General features: G+C 37.8%; 1 protein-coding gene across 2 annotated transcripts in view; it reads left to right on the top strand.

The window, feature by feature from the left end:
- ncanb (neurocan b) overlaps positions 1–19,480 on the top strand; it is a 229,684-nt gene that overhangs the window by 203,749 nt on the left and 6,455 nt on the right. For both annotated transcript variants that reach the window (XM_055218762.2, XM_055218761.2), the window contains exons 11-13: positions 3,963–4,121; positions 12,501–12,583; positions 13,845–13,989. In XM_055218762.2, the coding sequence (XP_055074737.2) occupies positions 3,963–4,121; positions 12,501–12,583; positions 13,845–13,989 (387 nt within the window). The remainder of the gene's footprint in view (positions 1–3,962; positions 4,122–12,500; positions 12,584–13,844; positions 13,990–19,480) is intronic.

A 19,480-nucleotide genomic window follows, 5' to 3' on the forward strand; every position in this document is an offset into this window, starting at 1 on the left:
CGGCCAATGTTTACATTATTTTTCATTGTGATATAGCGTATGAGATATTGTACAGAGTCACAAAATGATTAAAAATAGGTCCCAGACTGTCACTGGGGCGTTACCTTTTCAAAGAGTACACTTTTGCACCTAAGGAGTTCATATTAGTACCTTATATTGGTACCAAATGTATACATACAGCATCTCTACCTAATAGTATTAGGACCTTTTTCAAGGGTACTGCCCCAGTGGCAGCTAGGGACCATTTTATTTTCTCTGACAGTGTATATGAATATTCAGCACATATTTCAGAGGATGGTCTCCAGTATGAGGTGCATTTAGGTTTTTTTTTAACTAACATGTCCAGGAATAATTTACAACAGGGCCTACTGGTCGACCAGGAGGACATATGACTATAATAAATCGTTTAGAACCATCATGCACTTTTTTCATGCCATTGAGCACGAATGTCTTTTTCGTCTCAGTCAAAACAAATTTCTATAAATAGTTTTCGTGTTCGTGGCACAACTTTTTATTCGTGTCATTTTATGTATTGTTTTCTCATAGTTTTTTTCCTATTTTTTTACCATTGTCGCTTAGGGTTGTGGTTAGAATGACTTTTTGTTACATTTAAGACATCCTTACCCCAACCCCAAGCGAAAATTGTTTTAAAATTGGGAAAAAAATTTAGAAACCAATGCATAAAATTACATCCTAACCCAAACCCCAAATCTAACCCCAACCCCGAGACAATGATTTAAAAATAGGAAAAACAATAAGGAAAACAATACATAAAATGAAGTTCTGCCACGAACACGAAAAACTATTTATAGAAATTCGTGTAGACTGAAACAAAAAAGACATTTGTGCTCAATGGCACGAAAAAAGCGGAAAATCGTGTCCATGAACATGAATAAATTAATCAAATATTTCGTGACAATAAAACGACTTGAACACATATCTTCGTGAGATTGTGTTGAATGTTTATTCTGATCAGGGTTGCCAGGTTCTAGTGTTTTTCTGTGTAATTGGGCTACTTTAACACTGTTGACGAGGCCTGTTTTTCATGACCACGCGTTAAAGTGACCCCAATAATTTGATATTTAGCGAATTTTTGCAGATGAACCCTGGCAAAAACACAGATGTATCCCCTAAACGCATTTAAAAAAACAAAGTACAACAAAGACCTTTACTATTCGTTTGGTATTTAAAGGTGACATAGAACGATTGAACGGAGTATTTATCCTTGTTCTGTGATGTGAGATGTAGACAAAATGTTTTTGTTTGGGTCTGTAATGCCTTAGAAGCTTCCTAAAAACCTCTCTCAGATAGCTCTATTAGGGTGGGGGATTTTAAACTGGTTTTGCACCTATTTGGCTCCCTCTACTGGCTTAACTTGTAATCTCATTACTGATTGGCTGACTTTGCTGCCACTCAAAAAATGTAGCCAATTATTTTAAAGTGGAGGGGCAGTGAGATGCCTGTGATGTCATAAGCATCAGTTTTTCAGATTGGGCCGTTTTCTGGCTGACATTTCTAAAAGAGGAATTTCTATGAGACTGAGATGTTCAGCATGTCTAGCACTTTTTGTATGTTCGTGAATGCGGGTAGACTACCATTATTCAGCAAAGACCAGGTAAAAATGGTTTTTCATTCTCTGTCCCCTTTAAGTCATCTCCAGAATATTTTCTTCCTTTTTTTTCTTTTTGTAAATAGCAGAAGTCAAGTATACATTAGTGCGACACTTTAGCGAAACCTGTATCCAGCTAACTTCTTTTTCAGGATACATTTACATAATTATAACAAAACATGACCAAGCCTTAATATCATATTATGACAATCTGACTTATTCCATGTTTAAGTGCTATAATTGTGTCCCCAGTGCTTTTATCAACCTAGAAAATGTGAAAAGATCAACCCAGTAACTTAGTTTTGGTAAACCATTCTCTGCAAGCATATAAAAAATAAGTAATTGAAATTTGGCTCCCCTTGTGATGTCAGAAGGGGATAATACTGATATTTAATCTGCACTATCCAACCACGGCACTGCCATTTAGTGCAGAGATCAGCTCATTTGCATTTTTAAGGACACACCCAAAAACGGCACATTTTTACTCATACCTACAAAGTGGCAATTTTAACATGCTATTATAAATTATCTATATGGTATTTTGAGCTAAAACTTCACATACATACTCTGGGGACACCAAAGATTTATTTGACATCTTAAACATGTCTTTTTGAAATTTAAAGAAAATAAATGAAATAAAATGAAAAGAAAATAACTAAACTAAAGAGTACAGTAACAGTATGGTATCAAATATTGGGTTTACAATACCTTTACTCGCAGTTCTGTTATACAGCTAGGAACAACTGGATGACATCTGATATTCAGCTATTTCTATTCATCTGCTTCCACAAATTGGAACGCAATTTTTACCGGAGGACCCCCACTCGAAACCTGATTGGGCTGTGAAAACCTGGCAACCCAGATTCTGATTAAGATTATGAGGAAGTGGGTGGCAGATGATATATATATATATATATATTTGGGACACGCTGCGACTATTCTGTCTTTTTCTCAGTACATTTCATCATCTGCCCCCCATTCAGGTGGCTCCCGTACCCATCTGCATGTTAAACAGAACCACAAACGGCCCAATTTGCTGCAGCCAATTTACCAACGTCGCTTTAAATTTGCTAGCGGCAAAAATGATGACACAGCAAGATGAGCTTCGTAAATCTGGCAGTTCATACAAACTGGGCTGACTTATAAAACCTTCAACCTCTTATACACAGACACACACACACACACACACACACATGAAAAGTGTAGAGATTATCTATTCTTTGTGTGCCCAGACATGGTAAATTCCCAAAAGGGTAAGAAAGGGAGTGTTCTGACAGCTATGCGACAGGGCTTAATTAGCCGTCGCACGTAGCGTCGGAGGACATTTCACTAGATTGTTGTCGTTTGAATAGATTAAGATGGTTTTTTGCTAATGCTAAGCCGCTTTGCTTACAGCCATGGATTAGCAGGACACAAGCCAGAGGGTCAAATAAAACACAGACATGTCACGAAAGTTGAGCGGTGGCGTGGGCTGGTATGTGTGTGTTTGTGTCTGAGATTAAGAGCTCAGAGGACTTTCTATAGCATCCTGTCAGCAGTGGAGTCCAAACGTCCAAAGCCAAAGTGAAAATAGGGGATTTGTTTTCTATTTTAACCCCAAAGTTAAAGAATAAAATATGTGAATAATGGAGATTTATTTAAGGTTTTTCACCGATTTACTTTGTTTCACCGAACCACGCAAGATGAGTTAATGGCAGCTTGAGTGGATGCTGTCAAAAAAATCTGACTTTTTTCATTTTTAAGTGCTATAATTGGGTTCCCAGTGCTTCTATTAACCTAGAAAATGTGAAAAAGATCAACACAGTAACTTAGTTTTGGTAAACCATTCTCTGCAAGCATGTGAAAAGTTAGGTCATTTAAATTTGGCTCTCCTTGTGATGTCATGGGGAGATCTTATTATAATAATACCACCCCTTAATCTGCACTACCAAACCAAGGCACAGCTATTTAGTGCAAAGAGAAAGAGAGGGTGAAAAAATAATTGACAGCGCAATTGAGTTTGAATTGCAACAAACCACCATCATTGCTGTCAGTGTTTGAATTTTATTAGCTCATTTGCATTTTAAAGGACACACCTACAAAGTGTCAATTTTAACATGTTATAATAAATTATCTCTATGGTATTTTGAGCTAAAACTTTATATATGTGCTCTGGGGATACCAAAGATTTATTTGACATCTTAAAAAATTATTGTGACATGTCCCCTTTAATAATTTACCTTTCACTTAGATTCTATTGTTAATCATATAAAAATTGATTAAATACCTAAACACAAAATGAAAGCGTGGTGATCTTTGATTACGCACCACACTGTATCTCTCCTCTATAACTTTCTGCATATCTCTCTCACAGACACGGAGGGTTGCGAGCACAGCTGGAGGAAGTTTCACGGTCACTGCTACAGATATTTTACACGCAGGCACACCTGGGAAGATGCAGAGAAAGACTGCAGAGAACACAGCGGCCACCTGGCCAGCATCCATTCCACACAAGAGCAGGACTTCATTAATGGTCAGTATCTGTTCAACACAGACATCTGACTGCACACATGGTTTAAAATCAATGGGCCATTGAATATAGCTGTAGGTTTGATGGTTTGCAGTAAAAAAAAACTTGTCACCTAGATCAGGGGTTTTCAAACTTTATGGTGCCAAGGACCCCCAAATATGATAAAACTTTTGTGAGGGAACCCCTACCTAAATATGAAGAGTTTCGTTGCAAAATGAGATAAGCACCGTTTTTTTAATTGTTCAGAAATCTTGTTTTTTGCTTGTGCATTCCAATTAATATCAATTCAACTGCAGTTGGTTTGTTTTGATTTAAACCTTCATAACTTAAAATATACAGCTAAGTAGCACCATAAAACTAAATAATAACATGAAAACATAATAATAAACATGTTTTGACAAAAATGTTAAAAAATTGATTTATCTTGTTTTGCAACGAAACTCTTCATATATATATACTCACTCATTGAGGTTTATAAGCAGTCCTTCCAGAAAAATGTTTGTTTTTTTGTGATTTTTTTTTTTTTTTTTTTTGGGGATTGTTGCGGGCAAAAGTCCTTGATCTTGCGCCACGTTTTCTTAAAATATGCAATGGAATATGCGGGATATTTATGAAATTGCGTACCCCATTGGCAGATTTTTTTGCTTGTTTTATGCACAAAATCACTTAAATTTTATATTTTTGGTCTAAAAACTAGACTTATTTTCTTGGGTTGTTTTGCTCATCAAGAAGAGGCACCTTAATTTAAGAATTTTTAGATATTTTTACTGAAAACAAGACAAAAATACTAAGAAATTTTTTAATTGAAAATCATTTTTTGCAGTGTAAACATGCACTGCAAAAAATGCACTTTATCTTACTTTAATCTTACGCATTTTTGTCTTGTTTTCAGTACAAATACCTAAAAATTCTTAAAACAAGCAAAAAAAATCTGCCAGTGGGGTAAGAAAAAAACACTTAATTCAAGAAAATTTCAAGAAAAAAAACGTCTTACCCGATTGGTTGATTTTTTGTTGATGTTGTTTTAAGCACAAATATAATTAAATTGTATATTTTTGGTCTAAAACTACACTCTAAAAAAACAAACGGTGCTATATAGCACCAAAACAGTTGCTTTGGATCGTAACGATAGAAGAACCATTTTTAGTGCCATATAGCACCGGTGAAGCACCAGTGAAGAACCATATAGGGGCCATATAGCACCACTATAGCACCACATATGGTTCTACGTAGCACTATATGGTTCCACACAGGTGCCTCACCGGCGCTTCACCGGTGCTACATGGCACCAAAAATAGTTCCTCCATCGTTACGATCCAAAGCAACTGTTCTGGTGCTATATAGCACCGTTTGTTTTATAGAGTGTAGACTTATTTTCTGTTTGTGATTTTGCTGATCAAGAAAATACATCTTTTAGATATTTGTACTGAAAACAAGATAAAAATACTAAATAAGAAAGTCATTTTTTGCAGTGTAAACATATGCATTTTCAATTTAAATGTATTTGTACTGCAGCAGCTTTACAAGGAATCCTGCCTTATACAGTCCCTCCAGAAAAATTTACGATTATGCGATCGCATGATTAAATGAATAATCAGCCAAAGTCCACATATTTATGCAGGGGCCACATTTTTTAAATACGCCGCACTTTCACCGCATAAATTGCAGATTTCTGCTTGCAAAAATTGCAGGGCTTGCATGGTTTCATAATCTCTGTATTTTTGTAGCAAAAAGTCATATATATGTCTTAGCAGAAAGTGGAAAAATGTTGCATTTACTTCACACATGCGCAGCCATATCCCCTGTTGTCATGAAAATGTTAGGAAGTGATGTAATTACTAGTGTTGTAGTAATTACATCACTTTTTAAAAAGTGGTCTTGAGACAGGTCTCAAGACCACTTTTTAAAGGTCTTGGTCTCGTCTTGGAATCGACCACATTTATACTCTGTCTCGTCTCGGTCTCAGAAAAAGAGGACTCGGAATTTAATTTCAAGACAGGTCAAGACCACAACTGATGGCACATCAAAATTTGGGCAGTGACCCAAACCAAAAAGGGCACTACGGGGGTGGTACTATTAGTATGGTTTTAATAAAGTATTATAAATAAATGATGTGTTACTATATTACTAGCATCAACTTAGACAAGTGATTACAAGTGATTATAATGGGAAAATATAATAACAAGAATTAAAGTGTGAGAATAGATATTCAATATGATTTACCTGCTGGCTTGATGGAGCTTTGAATCAATGTTTGCAATGTTGAACTGCCTTTACCAGCCTCCCTTTCCGTTCTCTGTCTTTATTTTGTGAAGCCATTGGTGTTTTTTGTATTTTTTGTCTACAAAGTATGCCAACAACAGCAAATTTAGTGTTTATGTTAACTTAGATCTGACCGGGAACATTTAATTCATTAGACAAGCATTGTAACGATAATAATGTGGATATTTTGTTGCTGTTTGCTTGCTAACTTGTTAGCACTTTTAGAACACCGACAGCAAATCGTTAACCGAAGAAATACATAAACAAAATTCCAAATGAGTAATTCTGCGGTTTAACAACTGATATAATGTAATAAATCTACCTGTTGATGCAACAAACTTCAGACAGAAACTGTCGTCTTCGCTCTCCAGGCAGAGAGTGCACACTGCACACAGAGATGCTGCGGAGCGGGTGGGAAAACACGAAGTGGATTAGCGGAATCAGTGGATCTTTAGCGATCTGGGATTGGGAATGTTTTTTATTACTCCGCCCGGGCATTATTATTTTTGTAATAACGCAGGTTAAAGTACGGGAGATTTACGGGAAAATACTAATACGGGAGGACGGCGGGAAAGAAGGGTAAAATACGGGACTTTCCCGGCCAAAACGGGATACTTGACAGGTATGCTTCTCTGATGGCATAGACACACACACACACACACACACACGCATGCACGCACACACACAGACAAGAAGTGCCTACTCATATGCATATTCCACATTTTATCATAAATGTTTTAATGCAGTGACTTGCAATGGTCTTGGTCTTGACTTGGTCTCAGCCTGTCTTGGTCTTGGTCTTGACTTGGTCTCGACCCTTTAAAGTCTTTGTCTTATCTCGGTCTCGGCCTGTCTTGGTCTTGGTCATGACTTGGTCTCGGTTTAGGTGGATTGACTACAACACTAGTAATTACGTGACGTGAACATCAATGAAAAGCTGCAAACAGTTTTTGCAAGTTCACGCAGTGTTTGCAAGTTCCCGCAATTTTGGCAATTTCATTGCATAAAATTGCATAAATATCCCGCATATTCCATCGCATTTTTAAAGAAAACGTGCCGCAAGATTTTGCCCGCAACAATCAAAAAAATCACAAAAAACAAAAATTTTTCTGGAAGGACTGATTATAAACCTCAATGAGTGAGATAAAGGGGACTGTAATAAGAAAAACACTAGAAAGATGCAAAGAAATATATTTTTAAATGTGTATTTAGCAAGAAATGAGAGATAAGCACCTAATAAATGAATTGTAAAATTTTTCTTTGGCTTTTTTCTCTGAAAAATTCTAGGGACCACCTGGAACCTCCTGGAGGCCCCCTTGGGGGTCCCCGGAGCCATAGTTTGAAAAACCATGATCTAGATCAGTGCTTTCCAATCCTGGTCCTCGAGTACCCCCTCCCAGAAACTTTTAGATGTCTCCTTATACAAAACACCTGTTTCAACTCATCAGCTTGTTATGGAGGCATGTTAACCATTCTGGACAGAGGCTGATGAGTTAAATCAGGTGTGTTAAATAAGAAGGCATCTACAACATTCTGGTAGGGGGTACTCGAGGACCCAGATTGGGAAACACCGATCAAGATGATAATAATAGCTAAGACATTTGTTTGAAAATTAAACCTTGGGAACAGCAACAATTGCAAAAGCAGGTTAATCATCACATGCAGTGCTTAACAAATGTATTAGACCACCTGTCTTTATATCTCAAAGACTATCCAGAATCATGAAGTACTTTTATGCAGACTCTTTCCTTTTTTAGAAAGTTCTCAATGATTTTGTACAGGAGTAATGAATGTCAGATTAAATTTGCCTTTTTAAACGCAAATTTTACTCGGCACATTCAACTTCTCTCATGAGTCAGAAACAAATTAAGCATAACATTCAATCATTAAAACGTATTTTTTTATTACATTAAGTAAGTAAATATAATTGGGCATTTGTATAAAAAAATAATAAAGTGCTTTACTATTTAAATTTCCCTTTCTTATAAAATAGTCAATTCGAAAATGTATGTATAGCATACATGAGATACTGCTGGATTAACCATTACAGAAACAAAAAATGATTTTGGGAATCACCAATACTGTTAGTTTTGGGCAGCTGTGGCACAAACTTTACATTGGGTTAAGCACTGTACTTGCACTATATTACTTTTTGCAAGTAATTAATTTCATAGCATCTGACAAACGTGTCATTTCAATGTGATATCACAATAAATGTCCTTTGTTACTCTGGGTAATCATTGTCTGTTTCACCTAACTAGCTTTAAACTTAAACTATTTTCATACCCTAGATTTATTAATAGTTAGCTATGTAATTAAAATAAGTGGCAGGACTGCTGACCTTTCCTGCGAAATTGGTAGCGTTATCTTGACTGCTTTCAGTCAGGCCAAAATCCAGGGTAATGACACTCGCTGTGCCTTCTCACAGCAGGCTGTCTGTCGCCATCTACCCCGTCTGCATGCACCGAAAGTGTGTTTAATCGCCTTGAAAATGGACATCTCCACCCCTGCAATAAAAGGGGGCACAACCATTATAAAGATTAATGGGCCCTGTAATGATGTTAATCAGGAACACCGTGATTGAAATTCCATTAGATCCACACCCAAAATGCATCTTGGGGGCGATCTGGCTTGGGCACGAATCGTGATTGTGATAACACAGAGCGCTCCCAATAGCCCTCTAATGTAAAGCGTGTATGAACTAGTCGAATTGAAGCATTACTCACCGAGTCCGGTGACACTGAAGACCCTTAACATCCGTCTCGAGCAATCTGATAAAGTGGGCGGCTGAGACGAATTGCTGTTTACACCTTCATCTTCAATGACCGTTTCGCTGCTGTAAGACTCAAATTAAGTCAGCAGCTGCTTGAGTTGGTTTATACCAGGGGTCTCCAACCTTTTTGTGAGCAAGGGCTACCACAATGGATAAAACAATCTGGAGGGCTACTTTATGATATAGTCTACTCAAAACGCTTTTGTTTTACTTGTTGATTTTATTTTATTTTATTTTACTTGTTGATATGTTTTAGTATTGTTTAACACGTTAACATACATAAACCAAGCCAAGCTAATATAAACAAATATGTAAATAAATATTACAATTGAGAACCCTCCCAGACTCTGTGCACTACGTTGGAGACCCCTCTGTAGCCACCGTGCTCCAAATACCAGGTTGCCCACCTTAAGCAGGGATCTGGTTTGCCGCTGGCATACGATGTTGTTGTCAAAATCAACCCTGAAAATTTTTGAAAGTGCCTTGTGTGATTGCATATATATACACTTACCTAAATGATTTTTAGGAACAACTGTTCAATTTCTGATTAATGCAATGGTGTAATGGTGTGGGGGATGTTTTCTTGGCACACTTTAGGCCCCTTAGTGCCAATTGGGCATCGTTTAAATGCCACGGCCTACCTGAGCATTGTTTCTGACCATGTCTATCCCTTTATGACCACCATGTACCCATCCTCTGATGGCTACTTCTAGCAGGATAATGCCACAAACCTCGAATCATTTTAAATTGGTTTCTTGAACATGACAATGAGTTCACTGTATTAAATGGCCTCCAAAGTCACCAGATCTCAACCCAATAGAGCATCTTTGGGATGTGGTGGAACGGGAGCTTTGTGCCCTGGATGTGCATCCCACAAATCTCCATCAACTGCAAGATGCTATCCTATCAATATGGGCCAACATTTCTAAAGAATGTTTTCAGCACCTTGTTAAATCAATGCCATGTAGAATTAAGGCAGTTCTGAAGGTGAAAGGGGGTCAAACACAGTATTAGTATGGTGTTCCTAATAATCCTTTAGGTGAGTGTATACACTAGATGTCGCCTTGGGGTTCTAAGCATGCGTCAAAACCGCCGCTATCTTGGAGCAGGGGTCTTGTCATAGGAAGTAGCTAGGTAACGCTGCTATCTCCGCCTGCACTTCGAATTCATGGACGATGCCGGACTTTTGTGCTGCGTATAGATGTTAGGCCTACGAGCACTATGCGTTATATTTAGAAAAAGTCGATTTTCTTAATATCAAAACTTTAAATGTTCTCTTGACTCAATACTATATACAAGTCTGACTGTATGAACGAACAAAAAAAAACAGAAAATCACAATTATGACGATTTATGGTGATTTTATTTCCCTTACACCTTTGCCTACATTGACGCTGGTTCATTAAAGAGGAGGGGCTCCCCTGTTTTGAGATGGCGGCTCTATTTGACGCATTCGTTTCAATGAACTGCCGTAGCCAAGGCGACATCTAGTGTATAAATCTGTGGTGTGATTGGATGACAATCTAGCTCACAAACACATTAGATTCCATTTATACTTGTTTTTGTCACTTTATCACTTGCTATGGATATTAACTCATTCACCGCCAGCCTTTTTGAGAAAAGTTGCCCACCTGCATTTTTGTGATTTTAACAAAATGTTCACAAAATTCCTTGCAGGAAAAAATCATTTTCTATAAATATATAAACATACAAATTATATCAAATTAAAGAACACACCCTCTGCTTTCAAACAAACAAACAAACAAACAAAATGGGGAAAAAACGTTTCATTACATATTTACTTTTTCTACTTAATTTAACCACTGAAATATGGATATTTCTCTTCAAAAATACAACATTTTGAGCAACAAGCTTAAAAAATTGCGTTTTTGTAAAGGAATTTATGTTAGAGATCAGACTCAGAATGACTATCAAACATAAAGGCAGTTAAAATAAAACAAAAACTCTTTTTAACTTTCGTTTTTGATAAATTCGATAAAAGCGGTATTACACTTTCACTTTGAAATTCGTCCAAAAAGGCATATTTATTAGTTAAATATGAACTCATAAATGACGAGATAACTCGTCAATGGCGGGGAATGAGTTAATGCCAAATGTGAGCTTAAGTCATAGGCGCTGATTTCTTTTTTGCCAATGGGTGCCCGGCCCAACATCACACAACGCTTTGGTCGCTTAGCAACGACAGACGCTATAGAGACAGAGCGCAGCGCGTCATAACCTGAAAACCACGCCCACCGGGGGGGAAAGCAATCCTACAGTCTCCATTGACTTTGTATTGCGAGAAGCCGCCTCCTTGTCATTTCTGGCTTATAACAAAAAACTGAATAATGCCTAAAAGCTGCTGTGTGACAATATGTACAGCTAACAAGCCAAAGAACCCAGAAATAAGTTTTTATAAGCTGTCGAGCCGTAAAACCTAGCTTTTAAGGAGAATAAAGTGGATCGCCGACTACGTTTCCCCCTATTGGACGCAGTTTTACTAATAGGAGTACTATGAAAAGTTGCCTGTTTCCATTTCTGTGTCTTTAAACGCTCGTTTTTTTGAAGTTGAAAGCTTATAAAAACGTATTTGGTTTGTTTGGGTTGTTAGATGTACACCTTGTCACACAGCAGCTTTTAGGTATTAATCTGTTTTTAAGTTTAATCTGTAAATAAGTTTTTATAAGCTGTCGACTTCAAAAAACGAGCGTTTAAAGACACAAAAGTGGAAACAGGCAACTTTTCATAGTACTTCTATTAGTAGAACTGCGTCCACTAGGGGAAACGTAGTCGGCGATCCACTTTATTATCCTTAAAGACTGGGTTTTGCGGCTCGACAGCTTGTGAAGGCTTGTTTCTGGGTTCTTTGGCTTGTTGGCTGTGCATATTGTCACACAGCAGCTTTTAGACATTATTCAGTTTTTTGTTATAAGCCAGAAATGACAAGGAGGCGGCTTCTCGCAATACAAAGTCAATGGAGACTGTTGGATCGCTTTCCCCCCCCCCCCCCCCGGTGGGCGTGGTTTTTAAATTTGCATAACTGCGCTCTGTCTCTATGGGAGCGCCCAATCGCTTTGGAAAGAAGGAGGACAGTGATGCAATCGCGTTTTCCGTCCGGTATTCAGCTTATTTATTTATTTAACTCGCTGGAGAGGATCCTGAATTTCAAAAGCGTTTTTGATTCAAATTACTTGAACATATCTTTAGTTTTTCCATCACAGGATCGGCGCATATGGCTAAAGTCATATGGATTTTAATTATGTTTTTGTATTAGCTTATGTAGAGTAAAGAAATGTGTGTTGTTACATTAATGCAAAAACATTGTTTTTAAATTGTGCTTTAAAACAGGTATGAGTCATGAGAACACGTGGATTGGTCTGAATGACAGAATGGTTGAAGATGACTTCCAATGGACCGATAATATGGACCTGGTGAGATTTTTAGCACACTTTTTACACTTGAAAAAGTGTCTGCTTTTAACCCTGCTTCAGTGGTGAATTGTGTCATTAACATCTAGGCTGTCATTGGGGGCACAAAAACTTCACTACACATGGCTTTACATTGGTCAGTGTATGTAGGGAGGGCCCACAAATTTTGTCTCAGGTGTGAATTCAACAGGGTTCCCACGGGTCCTTGAAATCCTTGAAAGTTTGTGAATCTGGGGGAAATATGCAAGGCCCTGGGAAGTTTTTGAAAATATACATACATAGATACAGGTCATTGAAAGTGCTTGAATCTATTTTATGCAAGAAGTTTGCTGGAAAAAAATCCATATTATTCCCTGTGTAGTGTAGGATAATATCATAATTCTAGACTTTTAAGCACACATGCTAACCTGTTAACTTTAAATGCTTGTATCTTCTGTATGCGAATGTTGATTCATACCAAAATGCTTTTTTGCATAGTTGTGTTTGACACATGAAAACGTCTCTGGTTACGTATAACTGTTGTTTCCTGAGAAGGGAACGAGACGCTGCATCTTCCTTACCATACTTCCTGCGTCCCTGTAACGCCGCCTTTGGCAATATTTCAGATAGCGATATACTTTCTGCACCCTTTCTTTGTTGTTAAGCCTCACCATTGGTTGAATTTGATATACACATTCAGACGCACTTACCCCTGGAGGCGTCCACAAAAAGGGTCACCGCAGTGACGCAGCGCGAGTTCCCTCAAAGGGAACTGTAGCAATGTATCTTAAAAGGTAACACGATGTAACCTTGCTCTTACTTGAAATGTGTCCCCACATTTAGTCCTTGAATTTGAGGGTACTGGACCTGGAAAGTCATTGAAAGGTCCTTGAATTTGAAGTTAACTAAGGTGTGGGAAGAGAGAATGACTATGAAGAGTGCAAAAGACGGTACAATTCATGCAAATGTGTTTAGTAATATCATTCATCCTATTGTTCATATCTATTGTTGAACATAAAATGAATCACTTTGACTTACAAGACAATGGTAATGCGGGGAATATGCTCAGAAGGATTATGCAAATACCAGCGGATGTCTCTTTTGAACTTTTCTTAAACCATTTAAAAAACCCAAGAAGTTATACAATGAGTATAAGATAACAGACCCATTAGGTGGATCTGGAAACGCATTTGCTATGCATTGGATATGTAGCTACGCTACAGCAAATACCCTGTAAATCCACAGGATTTGATTTAGGCCTGAAATCTCCTTGTTCCTCCTCCAGCAATATGAGAACTGGAGAGAGAACCAGCCGGATAATTTCTTCGCGGGCGGAGAGGACTGCGTGGTTATGATCGCCCATGAGAACGGCAAATGGAACGACGTGCCCTGCAACTACAACCTGCCCTACATCTGCAAGAAAGGCACAGGTGAGAGAGAGAGGAGGCGTCGGAAAAGAGGCCAGATACTTTACTGCCTGGCTTCATACCGCACTGTACTGTTTTCACAAAGTGATCTGATTTTGTTAACTTAATTTAAACATGTACATGTTCCCTTCCTGCGCTTCAAATCCATCCTGCTTCTTCTCATCTTATGCTACCTCATGTTATTACAAAAAACCTTCTTGGAAGGCATGAGTCCTATTTGGAGATTACATTTAGGGGGTCAATATATTCTTAAAAATTCTACAAAAAAGAGAAAATCGTACAAAATCCCAGTCATAATAAATGACAAAAGTTTCATTATTAGGTGAGATATTTCTATATTAATTCCATTATTTTTTGTGTCACACTGAACTCGCTTTGTAAGACTCCATTTTCAGACCCTACCACACTCATCTCGCGTCTTTCACCATCAGACGACTTCAACAATTACCTGTCACTCATTTTTTATGATGAGGATCATCCTGGGCAACAGCGAGGGTTTGATGGTGGGTTCTCAGGTGGGCCGCATCTTGACATGACGCGCTTCTGCTTCTCTTCAACCACTCTTAGCCGCCGTGCTGTGACGCAATCTGTTCCAATCACACCTCTATGGACTCATTAGACTAGTTTTGTCTGGATATTAGCATATGAAGCAGACTAAAGCTATCGAATTTGCCTTTGCACTAGCTAGATTCAAAGAGACACCTTGGGCTCACAGGGGGCTGCTGGAGAATGGGTTCATCTGAACACACATCTCAGGAGTCCTAGACCGAGACGGACCTATTATGGAGAGCCAAAAAAGCACTTCTTATTAAAATCTTCACCTCCTTTCTGAATTTTAACACTTGATATTAAAGTTGCATTAGAGCTTGTTATATGGATGGTGGTGGGCTAATTTGGCACTTAAAAACGTAATGTCTTTATGCAATTGAAGCACTGCTGATCTAATCATTGGATACTCAGAAGAGAGTTACAGTAGTCGTAGCTGTCTTTTACATTTGCATGCAATGCTAACATAGCACAACAAGATTATTAGTTTTTTGGATTGATCTACTTAATATAATATATTCAAGACGATCTACCAAAATCTCTGAATATGGCTCATCAATATTATTATAACTCATCACTCTAGTTATTATGTCTTAACTCCAGTGACATGAAGCCAATCTGCCTTAACTCATTCTTCGCCATTGATGAGTTATCTTGTCAATTAAAAGAAAACATTTGTGTAAAAAAAACATTCTTGATGAATTTTTATTTTAACTGCAATATCGCAATTACTTACCCAATTTATGAAAAAGCTGAAGCCATAAACTCTGTGTATGTTTTGATAGTCGTTCTGAATCTGATTTCTAACAAAATTCCTTCACAAAAATATAATTATTTCAGCTTTTCGCTAAAAAAAATTTTTTTTAAAAGAAAAATACCCTTATTTAATGGATTAGTCCAGATAATTTACTCACCACCATGTCATCCCAAATGTTGATGTATTTTTATTTGTTCAGTTGAGAAGAAATTATGTTTTTTGAGGAAAACATTCCAGGATTATTCTCATTTTAATGGACTTTAATGGACCCCAATACTTAACAGTTTTAATGCAGTTTAAAATTGCAGTTTCAAAGGACTCTAAACGATCCCAAACGAGGCATTAGGGTCTTATCTAGCAAAACGATTGTCATTTTTGGCAAGAAAAAATAATGCATTAAAAATATGCACTTTTAAACCACAACTTCTCGTCTTCCTCTGGTCGTGTGACGCGCTAGTGCGACCTCGCGTAATACATCATCACGTCAAGAGGTCACAGATGACGTATGCGAAACTACGCCCCAGTGTTTACAAGTGTGGAGAAAGAGGACCGTTTCGACGTTGTTGTATGTCGAATGATACTAATTACTGTCTTTGTGTCAGTTTATTGTTTAAAATGGTCCGCAAATATGCGTTATATATGTAACACGTGACCTTTCAACGTCATTACGCAGTTACATGAGGTCATGCTGGCTCGTCACATAGCCGGAGGAAGACAAAAAGTTGTGGTTTAAAAGTGCATATTTTTTATTTATTTTTTTGCCAAAAATGACAATTGTTTCACTAGATAAGACCCTTATGACTCGTTGGGATCGTTTAGAGTCCTTTGAAGCTGTGATGAAACTGCAATTTATACTGCATTAAAACTGTTAAGTGTTGGGGTCCATTAAAGTCCATTAAAATGAGAAAAATCCTGGAATATTTTCCTCAAAAAACATAATTTCTTCTCGACTGAACAAAGAAAGACATCAACATTTTGGATGACATGGTGGTGAGTAAATTATCTGGATTTTTTTTTTCAGAAAATTGACTAATCCTTTAAGAGTCTATAAGCAGAGAAGAAAATATAGATAGGATGAGACGTTTTTTTCCCGTTTTGTTTGTTTATTGTTTGTTTGAAAGCTAAGTGTCTGTTTTTATATTTGATATATTTGTATGTTTATATATTTTCCTGGGAGGCATTTTGTGACACTTTGTGAAAATCACAATAAATGCTGGCGGGCAACTTTTAAAAAAAATGCCTGGTGGGGAATGAGTTAATGTGGTTATGCTTTGAGCCACATGATTGCCACACAGCTCAGCCAGCTGTCGTGTGCAAGACCACCTGGGAAAGATTTGCAGCCACCCCCATTACCTGCCTCGCTGTTTGCTTTTGTCCATCAGCCCTTCCCCGGTCATTCCATCATTCAAATTGTCGCCTCTATTGATCGCCCCAATGAGGCTCTCATATAATAATTAAGTCCTAATGCGGTAGCTTATGAAAAGTAATACACATTAATACAATATTTACTTATGTGATGTGTCTGTTTAGGTTAAAGGTCTCCACACACCAAAAAAATGTAATATAACTATAATGATATATATCTATATTAGTGTCAACCCCAGTGTATGATAACGTAATGTTTTATTCCAACACAGTCTCATGGCAATTCATACCTATTTTCGAAGGTGGCTAATTTGTATGTTTTTGTACGATTTGCTTTCACCCCTGTGATGTTTGGTTAAAGGGCAGGGTTAGTGGTGGTGTATCATTGTTTTGTTTTTTTAATAATCATATGTTTATTATGATTCACTTCATACTAATTCATGCAAAATTCCCAACTCGTAAAATTGGTACAAATTCAAAGATCAGGTTAAATGTGACCCTGGACCTGTTCATAAGTCGCAGGGGTATATGAAGCAATACCCAACAATACATTGTATGGATTAAAATAATATAATTTTTTTAGCAATAGACTACAGACTCTGTGCTACATTTTAACAATTATTCATTAAATACTAAATATGAATCGTAATAACAAAAAAGTAAAGGCATTTTATTACATGTGATAACAGTTCTGGCATTTGTAAATTCTTCCATTCTTATTAATCCACAATATACACACATTCATACTTTATCTTATACTATATGCTATAAACATCTGTTGTTTATGTTTGCTTGACTGACAGTCACTGCAGCAATAGAGTTACATGACAAATAATCTAAATTTTATTTTAAAATTAAAATGGCAAAATTCACCTAAAGTTAAGTAGTTTGCATCTCTGGGTTTGCTAATTGTCTGTATTTTTTAATATAAGGACGCATTTTCTGTAAAATAGCTTTAAAACAATATGCATTCATGTGTAAAGCATACAAACGCTCAAACATAGTAAACATAAACTCCCGCCTTCTTTCATTTAATTGGTTGGAATGCTTCTCAGCTCTGTAATGTGATTGGCTGTAATTCGCATTTGTCTTCAGAAACACCGACTTCTTAAAACTTAAAATTCTTGCTCGGTCGTGTAATTCGATTGGCTGGGAGTCGTTCACTGCGGCTTCTGTGAACAGAAACTGTAATTTTGATTTGTCAACATGTTGACACTGATGTGCGCTGTTAGATCGCTGCTTAAAGCGACTGTGTGTTTTGAAAGAGGAAGCAGACTCCCGTCTCCTGTCAGATTGAAGTGACTTCCTCACGGTAAAAACAGGCGGAGTTGTGTGACGTTACATCCAGGTAGGCGTATTAAGGGTGGGGTTTTCTGAAGCGCTGCGGCGCTATTGGCTTGACAATGCAAACGCGTCGTGATTTTGGCTACACAGCTGGAGGTCTGAGGCTATTGGCTCCGTGAGGCCCGTTTGAAGCCCTGGCTCACACAGGCCCGATAGTGCAAAAGCGGCTGACAGCAGCGAGTTTCAAGTGGGTCCAAATAAAAAAACGCAGTGTTGTAATCATTATTGTCATTACTCTATAACTTACGTGCATTAAAGCAGACCTGCCCACATTGCATTCTCCGCGCTATTCTCCGAAATGCACTTGACGACCAGCGGAATTTTTTTTGGACGACCTAGTTAAGGCGGTAGGATTCCCCAGCCTAGGCGGGTCGCCCGAACTGCAAAGTGCTGTGGGGAACCCTGCTCAGATTTCAGATTTTCAAATAGTTATATCTTGGCTAGGGATGTAACGATTAACCGTGCAAATGCACGTTTTATTAATGAATTAATTTGAATGAATTACGTTGAGATCCCGGCAAATCCTAACGCCAGGGGGCGCTCTCGTGCAGAAACACTCTTTGTGCCACAGAAGAAGTAGCATTACAAATGCTATTCCAGGAAATGTCTACAGGAATATTTATATAGCTGTTCTTCAAATTGTTTCAGGTATTTTCATAATAATAAAGAATATTTAAAATTATTTTGTTTAACGAGTGTTGCTTTTTTAAATGCACGTTATAAACGACTCCGACTCATAATGATTTTAGATTGATAAGGACTTCCTACTGACCAAATGCCGTAGTACACGCACAAGCTGTGCATGAAACACACAATCGCACCCTTGCGATTCAGAATCAGTTTCAGACAGGCATTTTTAATGGGACACACGAAGGCGGAGTCCACGATGTTTGAAAAACGCGTTGGAAAAGGAGACGGGCCGACTACCAAAACACACTTATAGCCAATCAGCAGTAAGGAGCGTGTCTACTAACCGACATCCTTGCCGGGTTGCGAATGTGTGGTGTGGGTCTATCAACAGAAGGTCCAGATTCTATTGGGGTAGGGGCGTGTTTGTTTAGGTGATTTCAAATATCAACATTGGTTTTAAAACATTGTGGACTCCGCCTTTAATTGTTACATCCCTAATCTCGGCCAAATATTGGAAAATACTATCCTAACAAACCATACATCAATGGAAGCTTATTGACTCAGCTTTTAGATCATGTATAAATCTCAAATTCAAAATATTGATTGGGATCCAGGGTGATCCCAACAGTTTATACAATATTTTAATCTTGGTGAACGAGTCTTTACTTTGGAAAACTAAGTGTTGGGGCGCACTCATATTATCCAAAACAAACCATGCCCCAGCGTGATAGTCCCTCCTCTCTACTCCCCCAGAAGCACGCACTTACATTGTACTTTTATCGATCCGAGCCCGGGCGCGCTTCCGTCATTAGGATGCGGTTGTTTTGAAAAAATCAAGTAAAGCGCTCTATT

The sequence above is a fragment of the Misgurnus anguillicaudatus genome, chromosome 23 (genome assembly GCF_027580225.2).
Source record: "Misgurnus anguillicaudatus chromosome 23, ASM2758022v2, whole genome shotgun sequence".
Classification (NCBI taxonomy): Eukaryota; Metazoa; Chordata; class Actinopteri; order Cypriniformes; family Cobitidae; genus Misgurnus; species Misgurnus anguillicaudatus.